Source organism: Xiphophorus hellerii, chromosome 2 (genome assembly GCF_003331165.1).
Source record: "Xiphophorus hellerii strain 12219 chromosome 2, Xiphophorus_hellerii-4.1, whole genome shotgun sequence".
Classification (NCBI taxonomy): domain Eukaryota; kingdom Metazoa; phylum Chordata; class Actinopteri; order Cyprinodontiformes; family Poeciliidae; genus Xiphophorus; species Xiphophorus hellerii.
Genome location: NC_045673.1, coordinates 19,152,444 through 19,170,854, shown reverse-complemented (window position 1 = coordinate 19,170,854; position 18,411 = coordinate 19,152,444). Strand labels below are relative to the sequence as shown.

The 18,411-nt window shown below is 37.7% G+C and overlaps 1 protein-coding gene across 1 annotated transcript in view; it reads left to right on the top strand.

Annotated features, from left to right (window-relative positions):
- Positions 1 to 1,171: 1,171 nt before the first annotated feature.
- syt9b (synaptotagmin IXb) overlaps positions 1,172 to 18,411 on the top strand; it is a 39,954-nt gene continuing 22,714 nt past the window's right edge. The window contains exons 1-4 of the mRNA XM_032550653.1: positions 1,172 to 1,775; positions 13,146 to 13,321; positions 13,863 to 14,080; positions 14,849 to 15,389. Of these exons, the coding sequence (XP_032406544.1) occupies positions 1,628 to 1,775; positions 13,146 to 13,321; positions 13,863 to 14,080; positions 14,849 to 15,389 (1,083 nt within the window). The 5' untranslated portion in view covers positions 1,172 to 1,627. The remainder of the gene's footprint in view (positions 1,776 to 13,145; positions 13,322 to 13,862; positions 14,081 to 14,848; positions 15,390 to 18,411) is intronic.

Sequence of the window (18,411 nt, the reverse complement as noted above, 5' to 3'; positions counted from 1 at the left end):
TAACTTTTTCTTTTTGTTTTCCAGCAGAGAGGAAACACCCGATTGACAACATGCGAGTCTCAATTTCAACCTGTGACTGGGAAGACTACAACCATCCTGAGCAACGTCTGATCTCAGCGACTTGTGACTCTCAACCCAGAACAAGAATCCTTTTATCACCATTTTGTCTTCTACAATATGTTATCTCTTATGTGGACACATACTGTTTGTTTTGTTTTTGTTTTCCAGATCTCAGTAATACCGTGAGGAAACTGGACATAAAATAGAATCAGTTCTTTTTTTAACTTGACTTTTTAAATAGAAATTGTTTCTTTAAGTGGATTACTCGTAATCTGTATTTTTGTTTAATTAGAAATTATTTTCTTTATAACTTTCTGTATAGAAATGCTTGACAAGTTACACTTCCTTGGTTGTTGTACTATAATTTGTATGGTAAAATTCTGGTAGGAACAGAGACCAGTAATTTACCATAAGTTTTTTTTGGGGGGGAGGGTTTACAATAAAATGTCAATATATCATACAGTCTGGATGTGTTTTTCACTCATGTAGATATTATGCCTCAGTCAGCATGACCGTATTTACTACGGCAAAACCACATTTTATTTTTTTTAAAATATTTTAGGAAGTACGGTATTTTACCGTATTTTAAAAATACGGTAGAATCCTGCATTTACAACATACGGTAAAAAACTGGCAGCTGTGGTTGCCAGAATTTTACCGTATATTAAAAATACGGTAAAATCCTGCATTTACAACATACGGTGAAAAACTGGCAGCTGTGGTTGCCAGAATTTTACCGTATTTCAAAAATACGGTGAAATCCTGCATTTAGCAAATACGGTAAAAAACTGGCAGCTGTGGTTGCCAGAATTTTACCGTATTTTAGAAATACGGTAAAAAACTGGCAGCTTTGGTTGCCAGAATTTTACCGTATTTTAGAAATACGGTAAAAAAATGGCAGTTTTGGTTGCCAGACTTTTACCGTATAAAGACGGTAAACTTCTGGCAACTCAGCTGCCAGTTTTTTACCGTAAAATGAGGCCGTTTTTTTTTACAGTGTAGTTTTCAGGATGGCTTTGTGATGGTGGTGAAGGAGGAGGAGGGAGTGTTGATGGAGGCTGAACTTCCTGTCTGTCTTTTTTGTATCAGTGCATTGAGAAATAAGTGAGCGCGGTGAAAGGAGCGCATTCATTCAGGAGGGACCTTGACTGGCGCAGCCAAAGCCCGGAGAAGGAGTGATTCAGAAGCATCGCTGAGCGACGAGCACAAAAAAGCAATTAGAGGAAAACGAAGGTGCATAACAGCAATACCTAGTGAACATAAACACGGATTTTTATTTTATTTTTATTTTTTTAATAGATGAAAACTTCTTCAATCTCACCCTAAACCTTGCGCGTCTCCCCTCTCTTCAAACTCACTTCAACTTTGGATAAATCGACTTTCAGCAGATTTCGCGAATGCGCCGAGCGCGCAGGAACTATTTGGTGATCTTTCTCTTTTTCTGTCGTGCGTATTTACGCCGGTGGTTGGTTTTGTGAGACGGAGGGATCGCTTGGCCGAGTGGGCGCTTGTTCGTGTGCGGGTTAAAGAGGATCAGCCGGAGCAGTCAGAAGGATGCTGGAAGGCAATGCCTGCAGAAAGAGAGGATGAGATTTGTCGAAAGGCGCTGGAACTGCTCTCCGACCTGTGTTCAAAGGGAGAGGTGCAGGACGACAACTGTCTGGATTTCATCTACTACTTCAGGGACCTAGCCAGACCGCGCTACACGGACTCAGGTCAGGCTCTGTGATACAAAGCCTTTCACTGCAGTTACTGTTTAGTCAGAATCAAGGCTATATTATGTCATTAAATAGTGAGTTTGTGGAGCTATTTGACGTTTTAACAAGAGTGAAGCTTTTTTATTATTATTTATTTCAACAGCTGCGTTGCACTATAAAGCGAGGGACCTTTTCCTCTTTAAAGAAACAAAATGTAACATTTAAACAGATGACACCTGCTCTACTTGATACTTTAACATTTTAAATTGTATAGCAGAATAATATTTTAATTGAATTTCTTTCTCTTTTTTTATCGGTGGTCAGTATAAGAAAGGAGGGCAACCCCTGATTTTCTGATGTAAAAAGTAAATAAATAAATAACATACACCAACAGTTTTTGCATGTTCCAAATTCACTAGCAATTCAGAAGTTTAAGCTGTAAACTTGTTGCTCAGATCCTTTAGATCCACTGGATTTAAAGCACTTTAGATCTGAGTGTGTGAGCAAGCCTTTCCTTTACATCACCTGGAGAGAACTGCTGGCTTTATTTGCTGTTCACTCAGCCAGACTGGAAAAGGGAGAAAGAGAGAGAGAAGCTGCCCCACCCATTATCAATCACAACTCCCAGCACTAAGATCAGCAATGTGAACCTCTAGGATTCATTTTAAATCTATTGTACAAACCAAGGGTGCTGCTTGACATAAAACCGTAATGGAGCTCTCAATATAAATAAAATCCTAGTTTTTCTTTTAAAGAGGCAGTATTATGGCAAGCTTTACATCTTGATATAATGTTATTCCCTTATCAAAAACATATCTGGAGTTTCATGCGGGTTTGATAAATACTTTAGTCTCCTTTGGCAACCATTAAGCTGTGCAAAACGCCTGGGGGCCTGAACGCCGCCTTTGAGTCGCAGCTCTTCTTCAGAGCTGCAGTTTGCAAGGTACTGAACTTCCACATCACAGAGCACCCCTCCCCCACAACTCCCCCGCTCAGCTCCTTCAGACTACCCAGCAGCAATTAGCAAACATCTGGTGGAACTCTGCAGAGTTCATTATATGAGCTACTTATAAGTGCAAAGCTAGCAAAAACGTTTTTAAAAGGTGAATAGAGGAGTGATGTTGTGATGACTGTCTGAAGGCAGAGTTTCAGAATAAGTGGGAATTTTTAAAGAGGCAGACATCCAATTCCAAGGTGTTAAATTACCAAGTCAAATTTCTTATGAGCCATATTTGATGTATAGTATTTTTTATAACAACTGAAATTAACAGTTATTTGATTGTGATATAAAATGGCATTATGTGTCTGGAAAATACACACACGCCTTTAAAGTCACATTAAATTGATAAGAATATGTTTTCCAATGAGACTCTTCTCAGATAAAAAAAAAAGTGCCTTAAAATAACATATAAGCAGGTATTAAACATACCTTTAATTAAGCCAACATTCCTGTATTAAATTCTGTTTGTGTTTATGTGCCTTAGCAGCAGTTCAGATTACTGGAGAGCACTTCTCCTGGGAACTTCCTTATTCTGCTGGGGAACTTCATTGTTCATGTGATAGTGAGAACTGGAGGAGCGTGGTTGGGAGGAATAGCCCCTTCGATATGAACCCATGTGTTATTTTGTTATTGGACTTCTGTGCTCATTATGGAGTCTTCATAGCAAACATGATGTTCAAGCAACAGGGTGTCCATCTGTGCTCTTGGGACCAGGACATTTTAAGTCGCAGTTTGATGGTCAACTTTGTTGTCGTCTGAACTGCAGAAGCATGTCTTAAACCCCTGGGTGACGAGAGGGAAGTGGCGCGCCACCAGCACTGTTTATGGTTGGAATGGTGTGCTGCTGACCTTAACTTGGAACGTCGAGGGTCTGTGGGCAGAATCCTTCAAAGATGAGATTAGATCTTCTAATTTTGAAGACATTAATAGGTCCCTGACATATTCTCTCTGTCGTTATTTAGTAAACAGAAATACTTTATGTACTTCTAACTTACCTAACATAAGAGAACTTTGGTCTGCACAAAATTTAAGCTAATTGTAAAAATATTCTGCAGCTAAAACCACCATAAAATATATCTAAATGAATCTATTAAAAATGAATGGAAATACTTGTACTGATGGACTTGATAGACGATATGCAGTGCATGTCCACACGTTTTGTTCATTCTACTATTTCCCCCTTGTTAAATTGTAACAAGCACACCCTTTAAAATTTTTACAATCCATTATTAAACGTGTGTGTTGGAGAGAAGGTTCAAGCTACCAGATTGGTTCCCCAGAGACAGTATGACCCACTTCCTCTTGTAGACTACTATTAATGTACGCACATACACGGTTTGTTTCCCAACAACCAATTTTCCCTCTGATCATTGTGGCAGAGGGTGGAGATTAGCAGTGATACTCAATATTTCTGTTTTTTTCTCATTTTGGCAGCTGTAAGAGTTTCAATGTGGACCTTGTGCAGCTGAGGCCCAAATAAGTGGCTCACAGAAAAAAATAGAGTCACAACAAAGGATAGATTTTCTGCTCGCGTTTTGGGGTGTATACTATGGAACAGAATCATTTGAATTGTTTATTGAACAGTTTGGTTAAACTGATATATAAATATTAGGAAAATACAATTGATTGAAAATGATCCCGACTTACAGTCAGCGAATCCCACGTTTATCTTCTCACGTTTAAATTTCTGAACTGCAAACTCCTGAGGAGATTATTAGACATAGCGGTCAATCACTTTTTTATAGCTCAGGGCCAGGTTGGTTTGGATGGCTTTAAACCCCTCAAAAGGAACGTAATAATTTGAAAACAGTTTTTTGTTTTTACTCAGTTTCTCTTGGTTTAACTTAAAAGACTTACTGGGACAATGAAGCCTGGCATGAGACCTTAGTCCAGTTTCTTCAGCAATGACCTTCTGTGGCTTATTCGCCTTGCGAAAGGTGTCATGACTACCAAACTACTGCCAATAGTGCAATACTATGATGCAGCTTCCTATCCCTTGCCCAACAGCATGCCTAATCGCCCTTCTTTAAGACCCAACATGGATAAGCTAGTTAATGGATGGATGAATGAATGGATGAAAGCTTTTCCCCATTTGCTGGGAAAGAAAAAACATTTAGAATTTGGAAAAAAAATTGTTTGATATTTGTTGATTTTGAAATTTGCTCTCAGTGAATGAGAAGAACTATCTGCATTTTTAACAGTAGCTTATTTTGTTGTATAAAGAAAAGATATTGAACAATCATGGGAAACTGCAATGTGTGCAAAGTAACATTTGCATTTCACTGTGTAAAATAACTGATACATACACACAAACAAGAATTCTGGGTCTAACTGATTGGTTAAGTAATCTTTGTACTTGTGGCACACAGATTACAATCAGTCAATACTGAAACTTCCAATACAAACCAAACCTGTCCACAGAATCGGTTCTAACCACTCCACCTAACGTGTGGTGAAAATTGCATAACAGTTGCATGCAGCCCAACTCCATTTATTAAACATTTAAAATCTGTGGTCAATTGTAATCAATTACCCTGTGTACTGTGAAAAGTGAATATGTCTTTGCTGCTGTGAAATTTGTAAAACTGTATTACTACTGTGCCACTATTTTTATGTGGGTAGTTGCTACTTGATGGAACTTCACAATGCCGCCTGCTGTGGGTGCTAAGATTAGTGGCACAATCACAAAGTCTGCTTTCTTGCCCATATTTTCTAGTTTCACAATTACTGCACATTTTTAGTATGCCTCTAGGAAACTTTTGTACTATTTTCAGGTTAAAATAGATTATTTATGTTTACTGTACTCTATAAATATGGTTTTACACACGTAAACTTAAATAGATATGGACTGTGGCTGTAAAAATGATTAAACTCAGTGGATAAGTCTCTCTTTGCTTTTCCCTAAAATGTGTCTGATTATTTCTGGCTTCTGGTGCAGCTTCTTTCATGAGGATAATGTGCAAAGCAAATTCGATGATGGTTTCCACAAACATTTGCTCAGTTTCTCTGTTTGGAGAGGAGATAAGACATTATAAGAACTATTTTTATGATCCCAACTTGTTCTGCTGAAGTTGATTTGTTCAATGGCTTTTTGAACATAAAAAAGCCTGCAGTTACAAAATTTGAGGTACTATTTGAGCTACGATCATCTCACAAAACAAATAATTTGTTGAGTCCAATCAGCATCGTTTTCAAAGTCTAGGCTTGTTCTTTTTTCACTTGATTGGAACATTTTCAAACAGCTAACTAGGTCGGTGTTACTTTGATGGCAGCATACAGAAAGTATACCGACTAAGATGGTTTCTGGACACTGTGCAATGCTAGATCACTATACCACTCAGAGCCATTCGCCGGAATGGTATATGTCCTCAATGATTGACTATATCAAACCTTGTCCTAGACTCAATGATTGATACAGTTACACTAGTGGCATGTCAAAGTACTTTAATTAATTTGGTGCATCTGCTGAAATCCCCATAACATCACGTGGCTTTAAAAATGGTCCACCATCACCAGTCTATGTACCTGATATTTGACATGGGAAAGGTTGTTGCTGGGTTAATGTGACTTAAACTAAACAGAATAAAACTGTATGTGTTGCAGTTTTAATCTGTAAAATTGTACAGATTAAAACTTTTGGCAGTATTTGTACTGCCAAAAGTACCATATTTCCTTTTATCCTGTGTAAAAAGTTGAAATAACATAAATACTTGTGTGCTCAAACTTGTAGCTTCCTGCATCTATAACTATACAGCATGATGATTTTAAGTGTTAAACAAGTTTGTTTCATATTCTATCAAGCAGAACAGATTGAACCAAATCACACACAAGAGCAATGTTAAAATTTAAATGTTGAAAGACAAAATCACGTTAATTTCTTCGTCTCCGAGTTGGGAGATTGATTAAATGCCGAGAGAAAGGTTTGGTTTCATTACACCCTTGATTGCATTTTGGAGGTATCGTTGCTCGGCAACATGACATTATTGGATATTTGGTTTAGAAATCTTCAAGCCTCTGGTGATGTTCTTGAGTGAACCCAATAAAGTTAATGATTCCTCTCTCCTCTCCTCTCCTCTCTTAAAAATGTCTATGAATGTATGTGCAGCTCTTATCTTTCAGCTGTTTGAATGGCAGTCATGTTTTAGAAGTACATTTACAAAGACCCTTACATCGCTGTGTCCTTTTTCCTCAGTCTCTGTGGGCCTGTTATTGACCCACAACTGACTGGGCTGTAACTATTTCTTGAACTGAAACGTGTTTTGCGAATAGAAGATTGTTCCAATTGGACATAGAAGCGTTTAATGAGATAGCCACAGGCTGCACCTTGACCTGGGTTTGTACATGATGCTGGACCTTGCAGAAAACAACAATTCTATCACAATCCTTGGCTTTCTCTGTCTTTTCTGCTTGGAATAACAGTATAACCATAAGGTTGAATCATTTACTGTTATTAGAAAGTTTATGGAATGCATGCCAGAGTAATTGTCAGTATAGTTGCCTCAAAGAAAGAAGGTCCAATCTTCAAATCCAGGCCAGAGAATATCTCTGTGTATGGGTAGGTTTTCTCCTGGTACTCTGTTTTCTTTTTACAAGTTAATTGGTCACTCTATAGGCTCACACATTTCGTCTGAAGCCGAACAGTCAACCTACAGTCATGTAGTTTCGAACCACATACAGTACAGACCAAAAATTTGGACACAACTGTGTTGAATTCAATGAGAAGGTGTGTCCAAACTTTTGGTCTGTACTGTATATCCGCACACTCCTTTCATACAACAGCGCAGACCACCTGAGGGACACCGCGCCCACTTCAGTATGCGTCATGCAACTACCAGTTTTGTTTCTCTTCTTTCCATGAATCCCGTTTTCCTCCTGCAAAACTGTTAGGTAAAGAGTGCCACACATTTCTGCAGACAGCCTTATCTATTAACAATGATGTTACCGTTTCCATCCAGGAGTTATTAACCATTTGTCAGTCTTATTATTATGATATCATTTAGTGAAGAACTGGACAAATGTACATAATTCCTTACCACATCAAATAAACATTCCTCAAACGTATTCATGTCTACTGCAGATACAAAAACCTGATTTGTGAAAGATCCAGCAAATAGAATAAACTATTAGAGCTACGTTTGTTCAGTTTTGTGCTGTTAAAATTTCAAAGCAAAGCACTTTGGCTTGTTTTGGAGCTCAGAAACGAAAGCTGCACAAAGAACAGTTTTAATGGCACAAAGCAGCTCAAACAAAGCACTAAAAAAGTAGACCACTATGGTTTGTTGTGGGACATCTGGATGACCTAAAAATGTCATGTCTACACTTTTGCAGTCAACAATAGTCACCCCACTGTTGCCAACTCAACAACATTCAAGACAAAAAAAAAAAAAAAATTGTATCGGCCAAAACTGGAATCAGCAGGTCGGGTTCTCAGCGACTGTTTAACAGAAAACTTTGATTGCATATATGAAGCAACCTTCAGGTTATACAGTTACAGATTAAGACTTTCTCCATAATACAGTGTGTTTTTGGAAAACTAAACACATTGCTAATGCAGAAGCACTTCATACCAACTGTACAGAAAAGGGATGGAAAGCTGATAATTTGGGCTTGTTTTGCAACCATAAGACCAGGACATAGAACCTAAACATCTTGCAGTCAGTGAACTACCAACATGCCATACTCATCTGTATTTCAAAGTATTCTAGAGGCAACTGTGATGCCATCTTTATGGCAGCTGAAGCTTTTCTCAAATTGAGTCATTACCTCAAACAAAGCAGAAAATCTATATTGTTATTCCTGGTAAAGGTGGCTGTGCAATCTATTGGATAATAGATGATTGGAACTCATAGGAAGTCAATGTAATGGATGGATAATGAATCTTACTGAGAGGCAGAGGGACCATGGTATTCAGTCATGATGTGTTATGTGTGTACCACAGAGACAAAAATGGAAACATATAACATCCTCTATAAAGAATATGGAAAAACAACAAAATCTAATACCAGAAACATGCCATTTTAGCTGGTATATTTTTAATCAACTGTTTATATTATAATGAGGTGTAGTGTTGACAATCAAAAATGTAAGCAAATTCTGTGAGATAGCAGTTTAGGAAATAATTTGAATTTATGGAAGAGAAGTAAAGTTTTGCTCGGGGTTAAACAGTCAGGTAAAAAGTGCATTATCCCTCACTAGTTAGGTCATGCATTGCTCCTTTTGAGCATGTTTTCATTTGGAGCACTAGCTGAATGTTGCCATGTTTACTCTCACTTTTGATATGACTTGTTGATGGGCCAGCTTGTGTCGTAGATCATTGTGGTTCCAGCTAATGAAGCTAAAAAACTTACAGAAAAAAGCTGTTGATTTATTATGAACACCATAAAATTTAAAATCTGGTGTTGTAGTTGCACTCCAGGCAACTCTCTCTTCACAGACAGCAATATGTCTGAGAAAAGCAGATATAGAGAAGGTGAGGAAGCTGCAGCAACCAAAACAGACATTCTTTCACTGTGCGGGCAAAATTGTAAAGGGTGTGTAGGGAAAACCTAGATTTTTTTTCATCACCAAAATAATGTCCAGCCAGTTTTAAAATGTAGCTGTGCAATAGGCAGGAGCACTACTTGTTGCTTAAAACTATATGTGACATAAAACCACACAGTAGATAAGCAAATAATGGGGATTAAGTTTTGTCTTGGAGTCCAGAACAGATCAATATAAAATTTAAGGTCCAACATTTAGGCAAGCACATTATTTTAAATAATATGTAAAGATATTGGCTACGGCTTTTTGTATGGAATAAGAAATAGGTATAAGAAACTAAAATGTAAAAATATGACTTACCCTATTTGTCTTAATTTTGGAAAACTCTAAGGCTGATTGAGTAATTATGAGAAATGACTGTGAGCTGAATAAAATTTTATTTTACCTAATCTCCAGCTGAAGTACTGGTAAAGCAATTGATTATTTATGAAAAAACAGAAGCAAATCTTGCTTAAGATTGTAAAGTGGTAGCTGTGTTTCTGCTTTTATTTTAAGAGTTAAACATGTGGAACTGGCAGCATATTGAAACCCCAAAGCTAGTGGGGGTGGGAGTTTTTTTTTATTTTCTATTTTTTGGCTGTGCATCACAATTCTCAGTTCAAATAAGCCTTAGACAATCATCAGCCACACTAAAACCTGCTGTTTGTGTACACAGTGCCTCATCAAAGGGAGATTTGTTGAAATCAATAAAAGCAGCCGTTGCTGTGTCAGTTCACTTTGGGGTTCTAAAGTTTTATGAGCTTCGGGGGCAGGAAAACACCTTTAGTGCAGCCGTCCATTTGGCACAATGTAGAGTAAAACACTACCGCTGGTCTTCTTTTGTGAAATTCTGTTTCACCCTAATGCATCGTAATTTTACTGCACTAGCCAAAACTAAAAAGATGCTCTTCTGGAGTCTTTAAATGACAACCAACCAAGTAATTGAAATTTTTCATTATAGATTGCACTGTTTATATTGATCATCTTTAACTATTATTGGTTCTCGGAAACCTTGACTCTGTTACCATTATTTCTGTATTTATTGTCACATAAAAAGAAGCAGCCCCATTGCAGACAGTTACTTAGAAAACCTCTGACCTTTTTTAGTTATAATTGTTGACTTCATTCAGTGACAAATGAGCTTACTGATTAACAGAATCCAATTAACTCAATAGAGAGGAGACTTGACTGTCTTGATTGCACGCTGCAAAAGGGCTTCAACGGAAGAGACACCCAACGGGTTTCAAAAAGGCTTTAAAAAGTTAATTGACTCAGACTAATGGATTTTGTGTGGGGTTTATACCCAAAATAGTGGGCAAAACCCATCAGTGAGGCAGCAGCGGGGATGTTTACTGTGATGCAGGTAGGATTGTGAAACGAAAACATGTCTGCTGAAAATAAAAGCAGGTAGTCATTTTTTATTGCCTCTGTAACAATAAGAGCAAAATTGAATACATGAGAAATCACAACGCTTGCGATGTTTTTAAAGTCACCTGCATTCCAATCTGTTCTGTGGCCACAGGTGCACAAAGTTACGGAAAACCTTCCTGGCCACATGCACATGAATATTTCATGTTACTTTGATGCGTAAACAATGCACTAACAACTCATAAAGCTCAAATATCCATCACTACTTGTCTAATACGTGTCAAAAGTTACAACTAACACATAAACTATACGTTACAACATTTAACATACATATTGTGCATTTTGCAAAGGTGCAAACAGCATCTATTTATGTCACTTTCTGGCAGTCTGATTTAGGTCTCTTCTCATTGGCTGTTTCTGATCCTCGGCTAGACCAGTTTATTAAAGAGGGTGATTCTCTCACTCTTCACTGCTGGAATAACTTGCTGTCTATGTGCTTCATTAATAGCTGGTAAATCAGGTCCAGTTTAAAAGTCTGCTCCACATTTTGATCAATCATGAGTTGTTTAGCTGCAGAGAGTTTTTTAGTTCAGCTGCCACTTTTAGGTTTAATTATGTTTTATGAAACTCATATCAAGAACGTTTTTTTTTCACAACAGTCAGCATACTACACTGATAAAAATATGAATTAAATGAACATAAAACCTGGCACACCGGTTCCACGTTCACAGCCACCTGCTTTGCTGACAAAGCAAGTGGTAGTTGCTATGGAAACCATTTGACTATCCTAATTTCTACATCTTTGCATTTTAATAACGTGGTTTGAATTTAGAGGCATTATCATGGACAAGACAGCATTACAAAATTCAAGCACTGAACTATGAGAATGTTATGGTTTTAGACAGTTTAGCATTTTGCACACAACCACTGGATTTAAAGTTATTTCCATTGGAGTTTCAGGTTGCTAAACACTCTATAGAAATCTGGTAAAGTATTTTAATTTCTCAGTCCTAAAAAAATAGAAGTGTCTAAAACAAAACACTATCGTTGCTTGGTGTTCTAATAAATTCTGTAATTGTTGATGGATGGATGGATGGATGGAAGATGTGATTTAAATACATATCAGTATAAATAACCTTTATTCATATTTTTTGCATTTGATGTCTTGGAAGAATGCATAATTTCTGGAAACTCAAACCTTTATTTTAAAAATTACATATATATTTTTCCAGAATTTTCAATGTACATGGGAAATTATCCTCCTTGAAACATTGTGGGTGCTCAATGGATCACCAATTTTGGTGCTGCTCAACAGTTCAGATGTTCCTTCAGTTTGTTGAATCTAATTTGGAAAGACTAGCAGCAAAGAAAACCATCCAGAGAGACATATACAGGGGGACGCTCTCAGCTCTGAAACCCTTACCCTGAAAAGCATCTGACCTCAGCAGACCGCCTCAGCCATTGTTTTTAGATGACTTACTGAAAGGCTGCTTCCCAAGAAAGATGTACTAGGGAGCATCATCTGTCTGACTCTACACTGCTCTATTACCCAGCTGTTAAAGAGAAAAACCTCTTCTCTGCTAATGGATAACATAACTCATGTTTGATGAGCTCAAATATCCATCAATCACTATGCATCCACTTCTGAATGTGTTATGAACCCCCTTTGCAAAAAAAAGATGTGCAGTAAGGCTAAAGTTTTTTTGTTTTTTTTTATCTTGTCATGGCAGAGTATTTTTTTTTTCAAATGCAAACATAACTGGATCCACATTCATCCACAGTTTTCTACTCAGGTTCAGAATGCTTCACTACTGCACTGCTTCTGTCTCTTTTGACTTTAGCTCCAGTTGTCATTCAGATAAAACAACGTTTATACTAATAAGCTCCAGGGTGAATGACATGGTGGACATTTCACTAATAGAAGGCACTCATTAATGCATGTGATTGCACTTAATTGATAATTTTATGTGGTACAGTCTAAATCAAGTATGGATTATGGAAGAAATACTAATGTGTGGGTGACCATGTGCAGAAACATGAATATAAAACTGAATTGTTTTAGTTTAAATCAGATTATTTTATTTCCGGGGAGTTAATTTGAATCAAATTTGACTAAACTTAGCTGGATTGACACCCCCTACATGGGGTGTAGAACAGAGAGGGGGTGTCAGGTTATTGGATCAAAATCCGATAAGGTTTTGATCTGGTTAGGATCAGTATTTTATTATAGGTATTTTGATCCAATAATAATCTTGTTGGATCAAAATATCTATAAGGTACACCACAAATTGAAAGTGTCTATGGTCTGTTCTTGCATGACTACATCATCTTTTGTAATAGTCGCATTACAAAAAAAAAAGTCACATTGTGTTCTCATTTAGCAGTCTGAATAAATGCAGCTTGCCATCCATGGAACTCTGCTGTAGGTTTGTCTGTGCCAGCGTTTTTCACTGCCAGAGCTGTTGCTGCCTGTTCACTGAACACCTGCTCTTTCTCTGCAGATGTATCGGTGAGTCTGCTGTCCCTACTGGTGACCACCTGTGGTCTGGCGCTCTTTAGCGTCTCTCTCTTTGTCTCATGGAAACTGTGCTGGTTGCCCCTGAGTGGCCGTTTCCTCCCAGATGTCCTCAAGGGGGCACACTTCCTGGGAGGAGATCAACAACCTGTCCTCACAGAGGTAAAGAAGGTCTTCCATGAGATGATGTTTCATTTTAGTAATGCGACTTATAATGAATACAGACTCAAAATCGACCAAGTACCTATAATAAACAGCGTACTTGTGTGTGTTATTGAATACAAATACTTTATTCTAGAACACATTTAAACATAATTTTGAGTCCAGATGTACATGATAATTCTGGTTAAATGTTTGTGTGAGTTAGGATGTGTGTATGAGGTGTATGTTTCATCTGAGTCAAGTGGCATTTCTAAATATATGACAATTCTCTAGACCTGTCCTTGTAACAAGAGCAAATCAAGTTTATTCGTGTGGTACATTTTAGCAACAAGGCAGTTCAAAGTGATTTACATGCTAAAAACATAATACAGTAGCCAATTATGAAACAATCAGCAACCATTACATTTTTTTCAAATGCCATTGTGATGAAGATAAGAAAAACTGTGCAACATGTTTCTCATTCTACAGTTACTGTATATTCATAGGTAATATTTCTGCCAACCTGTTGGTAGTAACGTAAATGTTGCTGGATGGTGTCTAGGTGGACGGAGAAGAAAGGGAGTACAGCGAGGATGGTTGTGTGAAGGAACCATCGGGCCCCCCTTCAGCTGTGACTGTGCCTGAGTCAGCCTTGAAGATAAGCCACACATCACCTGACATCCCACTAGAGACCCAGACTAAAGTGGAGAGGAACCAAGTTCACACTCTGGCCAGAGACAGGGTTCAGAGGCAAATTACTGAACCTACCTCCTCTGTACGGTTAGTAGAAATTAGTCCCTGAAGGTTTTGTTTCAGTATTTGGTGTTCAATTCAATTCAATGCTGATGAGAGATTGAGTACAGCTAAACGCATTGAATTTCCCCAAAACCAATGGCTATTAGAAAACTATTGTGTTTTAGTTGCCTTGAAAGAAAAACAGTTACAGTGGAAATAAACACACCCACCTTTAAATGACAGGCTTTTGAGACTTTAGACAAGTCTGGATAAATTTTCCAAGTCTGTTTTTCAATACGAGCCATTAGTCCAACCGGAAACCACTTGACATGGTCACTTGTAGAACACAACCTGTGCCAGCCAACTTTCTGCCACTTGTTCCATGCTACTGCCGGCCACTTGACAGGCTCCATTCTATATAAGGAAGACGGCACATTAGAAGCAATGCCCACGTAGTCATTGCAAGTCGAGCATCCAGAATGCTGACACTACAAATTCAGGGGCACGGAAGGTGCACAGCGCTCTGAATTGTGTGCTTGCAGATGACATTCTGAACAGTCCAGTGGAAATTTCTAATTGGGGCAGTCATGCGGTATTTGTCTTTGACACATACTCACATTACATTGTACAGATTAGTTGCCATATAAATGGGAGAAAGGGTTTGGAAATTATTTCACATTGTTTTGTTTGTCACAGAAACCTGGCATTTTAAGAAGGATATATTAAGTTTTATATGCACCGTTTGCTTTGAGATTCCATAATATTAAATGTGTCAGACTTGATATGTCATATGACTAACATACGTTTTCACAGGCATAACTCCATTCGTCGTCAGATGAATCTGTCTAATCCTGACTTCAACCCAGCTCAGTTTCAACGCCAGGACTCCCTGTCCGGTTTGGGCCGGATAAAACCAGAGCTCTACAAGCAGCGATCTGTAGATGCTGAAGACGGTCGTCGGACTGACAGCTGCGGTCGTCTTCACTTCATCCTAAAGTTTGACTTTGACCTGGAGCAGCTTATTGTGAAGATTCACAAGGCCCAGGATTTGCCTGCCAAGGACTTCTCAGGGACCTCAGACCCTTATGTCAAGATCTACCTTCTGCCTGACCGCAAAACCAAGCACCAAACCAAGGTGCACCGCAAGACTCTCAACGCAGTGTTTGATGAGGTGTTTCTGTTTCCTGTGGCGTATGCTGAGCTGTCAAGCCGCAAACTGCACTTCAGCGTCTATGACTTTGACAGGTTCTCACGACACGATTTGATTGGCCAAGTGGTGGTGGACAACTTCCTGGAACTGGCCGACTTTCCCCGGGAAACAAAACTATGCCGGGATATACAATACGTGACCTCGGTGAGAACGCCATCTTTTTCTTGAAATTCTGTCACTGTCACCGTTTTTGTCTTCCATTTTAAAAATAGCCTTCTTAGTAGCTTTATACAAACACAGTTCAGTTTATTAGATTTTATATATCTAATGAGATTAAATTACTGTAAAATAAAAAAATTCATCTCAGTTCGTTTTTAGACGAGAAAAAGCTGCTCAAACAATAAAAAAGAGCAAAAACTTCCATACATTCATTTCATTGGAGCAGATGGAGAAATATATCAGCTGCCTTGCATCGTATTTTCTCTCCAAGTGGAGCTCATCTGGGTTTTCAGAGGCGAGGACATAGAAATATACTTAGACATAGTTAATGTTTAATGAAAGCAGTGGGAAACACTTGGGGGTAGTGACCCAGATCTTTGCTGACATAAGACCGGGGTTGGCTTGACAGAGATACAGCAACGCTGTCTATATTACATTATTCACTTAGATAAATCTATAGGAGTGAAAATCAGATTCTCCTGCCAGGATGTCCCTCACGGTTTAGCTTCCTCATTTAGAAAAACTCCAGTCTAGCATGAATCAGTTTGGGATCATTTCATTCTTTCTTAGCAATTTCTGACGATGATACCAGATGACTGTGAATATTCCACGCAACATAAAATTATAGGAATATTTGGAAAAGATGAAGGCAAATTCTTCTGCATATTTAGCTAGCTTCACACAAAATAATTTAGAAGCATTATGGGTAATTTAGAAGGACAGATGTTTATATACTATAGACCAAAACAAAGGCAGAGGATCCAGTTGTAACAGAGATTTTGTTTGTAAATAATACAAGAAAAGAATGGAAGCCAGCGATTTACACTGTTAAATGTTACTCAGTTTTTGTTGTTTGTGCACAATGATCAAAACTGATCTCTTTGCTGATATGAGGATAATTCTAAACTTTATGTTTTTACTGTCAGTCTCTAGTTTGGTTATGACCCAATGCTTTTGAGAATGATGTTCACAGTTCTTTGAATGCTGCCTTCTACAACTCTTTTAATGCCTCACGGAAATAATGTTGAACAATAGACTGCAAAGCCTGATCTATTCGACCTTCTGTTCTGTTGATGTTATGATCCAAACACAGTCTGCAGGCTTTGCATGAGTCTTTTTTATGCATTAATTCCTAGAACCCCATCACACACTGCTGTGTATTAGTCTTGCGTGTCTATGAAGACACACACCCTTAAGTAAATGTTGAGAATGCTGGAGGTTGTTCTCTTTTTTCTTTCTAAAAATGTTTTTTTCTCTTTAGCAGAAGCATGATCAGAAACAGTAGCTGATAAATGATTTTCATTTCTGCTCATCTGATATTACAGCATGCACTATTTTATATTCAGATAAGTCAGATAAGTTTTGTTTTTGGAAAATTGCACCAAAAGACCCCATGCATGAAAAAGATAAGGTTGATATAATAATGCCTCAGATAATAATTATTTTGCTTTAGAGGTCAATTATCTCTAAAATGAAATAATAATTAGTTTAGACAAATTGACAAACTTGGTATGTATTTCCAAAAAACAAGACATTATTTCAAGGAACATGTCTTTATTTTGACTGAATTATAGATGAATAATCTCGTGGAGAGTTGATTCTTAATTATTCACATTAGTGATCTGGGGAGCGAGAAAAATTAACATCAGCAACAGATCAATAATTTACAGAGTAAGACACAGAGTCCAATGTTTTGCTATTTAAACCATCTCTTTTTTAATACAAAACAGCAAAAATAATCATATTAATTGTTTATGAGTGTCAGGGGTTCACTGCAGTCAGTCAGAAATACAGTAGTGATGTTTTTAATACTTTAGCCTTTATTTAGCTTAGGTGTTGTTGCAGCTAAAAGAGCAGGGCATTTTGGGATGATTTTAGGGCTGTTTTATGTAACTTGGCGGCATTAAAAAGAAAGAAAAAAAACAGGTGCACTTCCACTTACCCAGGAAGTCAGTCCTTGATCAGCAACATCACTGAGTTTAGTCTCCATCTTAAAGAACTGCTGTACTACCCAAATGGTTGTGGTAGTCTCTACCACTTCTGTTACTACTCTGAGTTTTTGATCAGACATAATCTCATATATGTGCGATAAAAGGAAATCCTACATAATCTCATATATGTGTATTGTAGCGCATGGAGAGAGCCATAGCGGCATGGGAACCAGAAATCTACCTCATCATAATTCATCAAACCTCAGAGTTTAAAATATTTGTCAGGAGGCACAAAACTACAGTGTTTTTATATAGTGTTACTACAACCACGAGAGAAAAAAAAATCAGATCAGAAGTTTCCCTATCTGAATGTTCAAACAGGGAAAATATGTGTTTGTTCTTTATTTCCATCCAGTTTTACATAAAAACAAAAATACAAAAAAACATGGGCCGCAGGATAAACTGGCACGTACGTGCTTGCACACAACCCAGAGGAGGATGTTCAGAGGCCAAAGAGAAGAGGGCAGAGGAACATTAGAAGTGGAATAAAAAAAAGTTAGAGGGAAACTGAAACAAGTAATAAAAGAAAGAGAAAATTCAGAGAGCGTGCCACCCAAATATCTGCTAAAAATTCCGGTTTTATTATTTTCACTTTTGTTTGCACCACTCACAACAAATAGGTGAGAAACAGGAGAGAACTAAAAAAATCTAGGCAAAATAAAAATGCAGTTGTAGTATCATCAATCAATCAATCAAATTTTATTTGTATAGCACATTTCAGCAGCAAGGCATTTCAAAGTGCTTTACATCATTACAAACACAGAATCACAATGCAATATAGAAATTTGTAATTGATTACATTTCAAATACAATTCTAAACAGGTGGGTTTTCAGTTGAGATTTAAAAGAAGTCAGTGTTTCAGCTGTTTTACAGTTTTCTGGAAGTTTGTTCCAAATTTGTGGTGCATAGATGCTGAAAGCTGCTTCTCCTCGTTTGGTTCTGGTTCTGGGGATGCAGAGCAGACCAGAACCGGAAGACCTGAGAGGTCTGGAAGGTTGATACAATAAAAGCATAT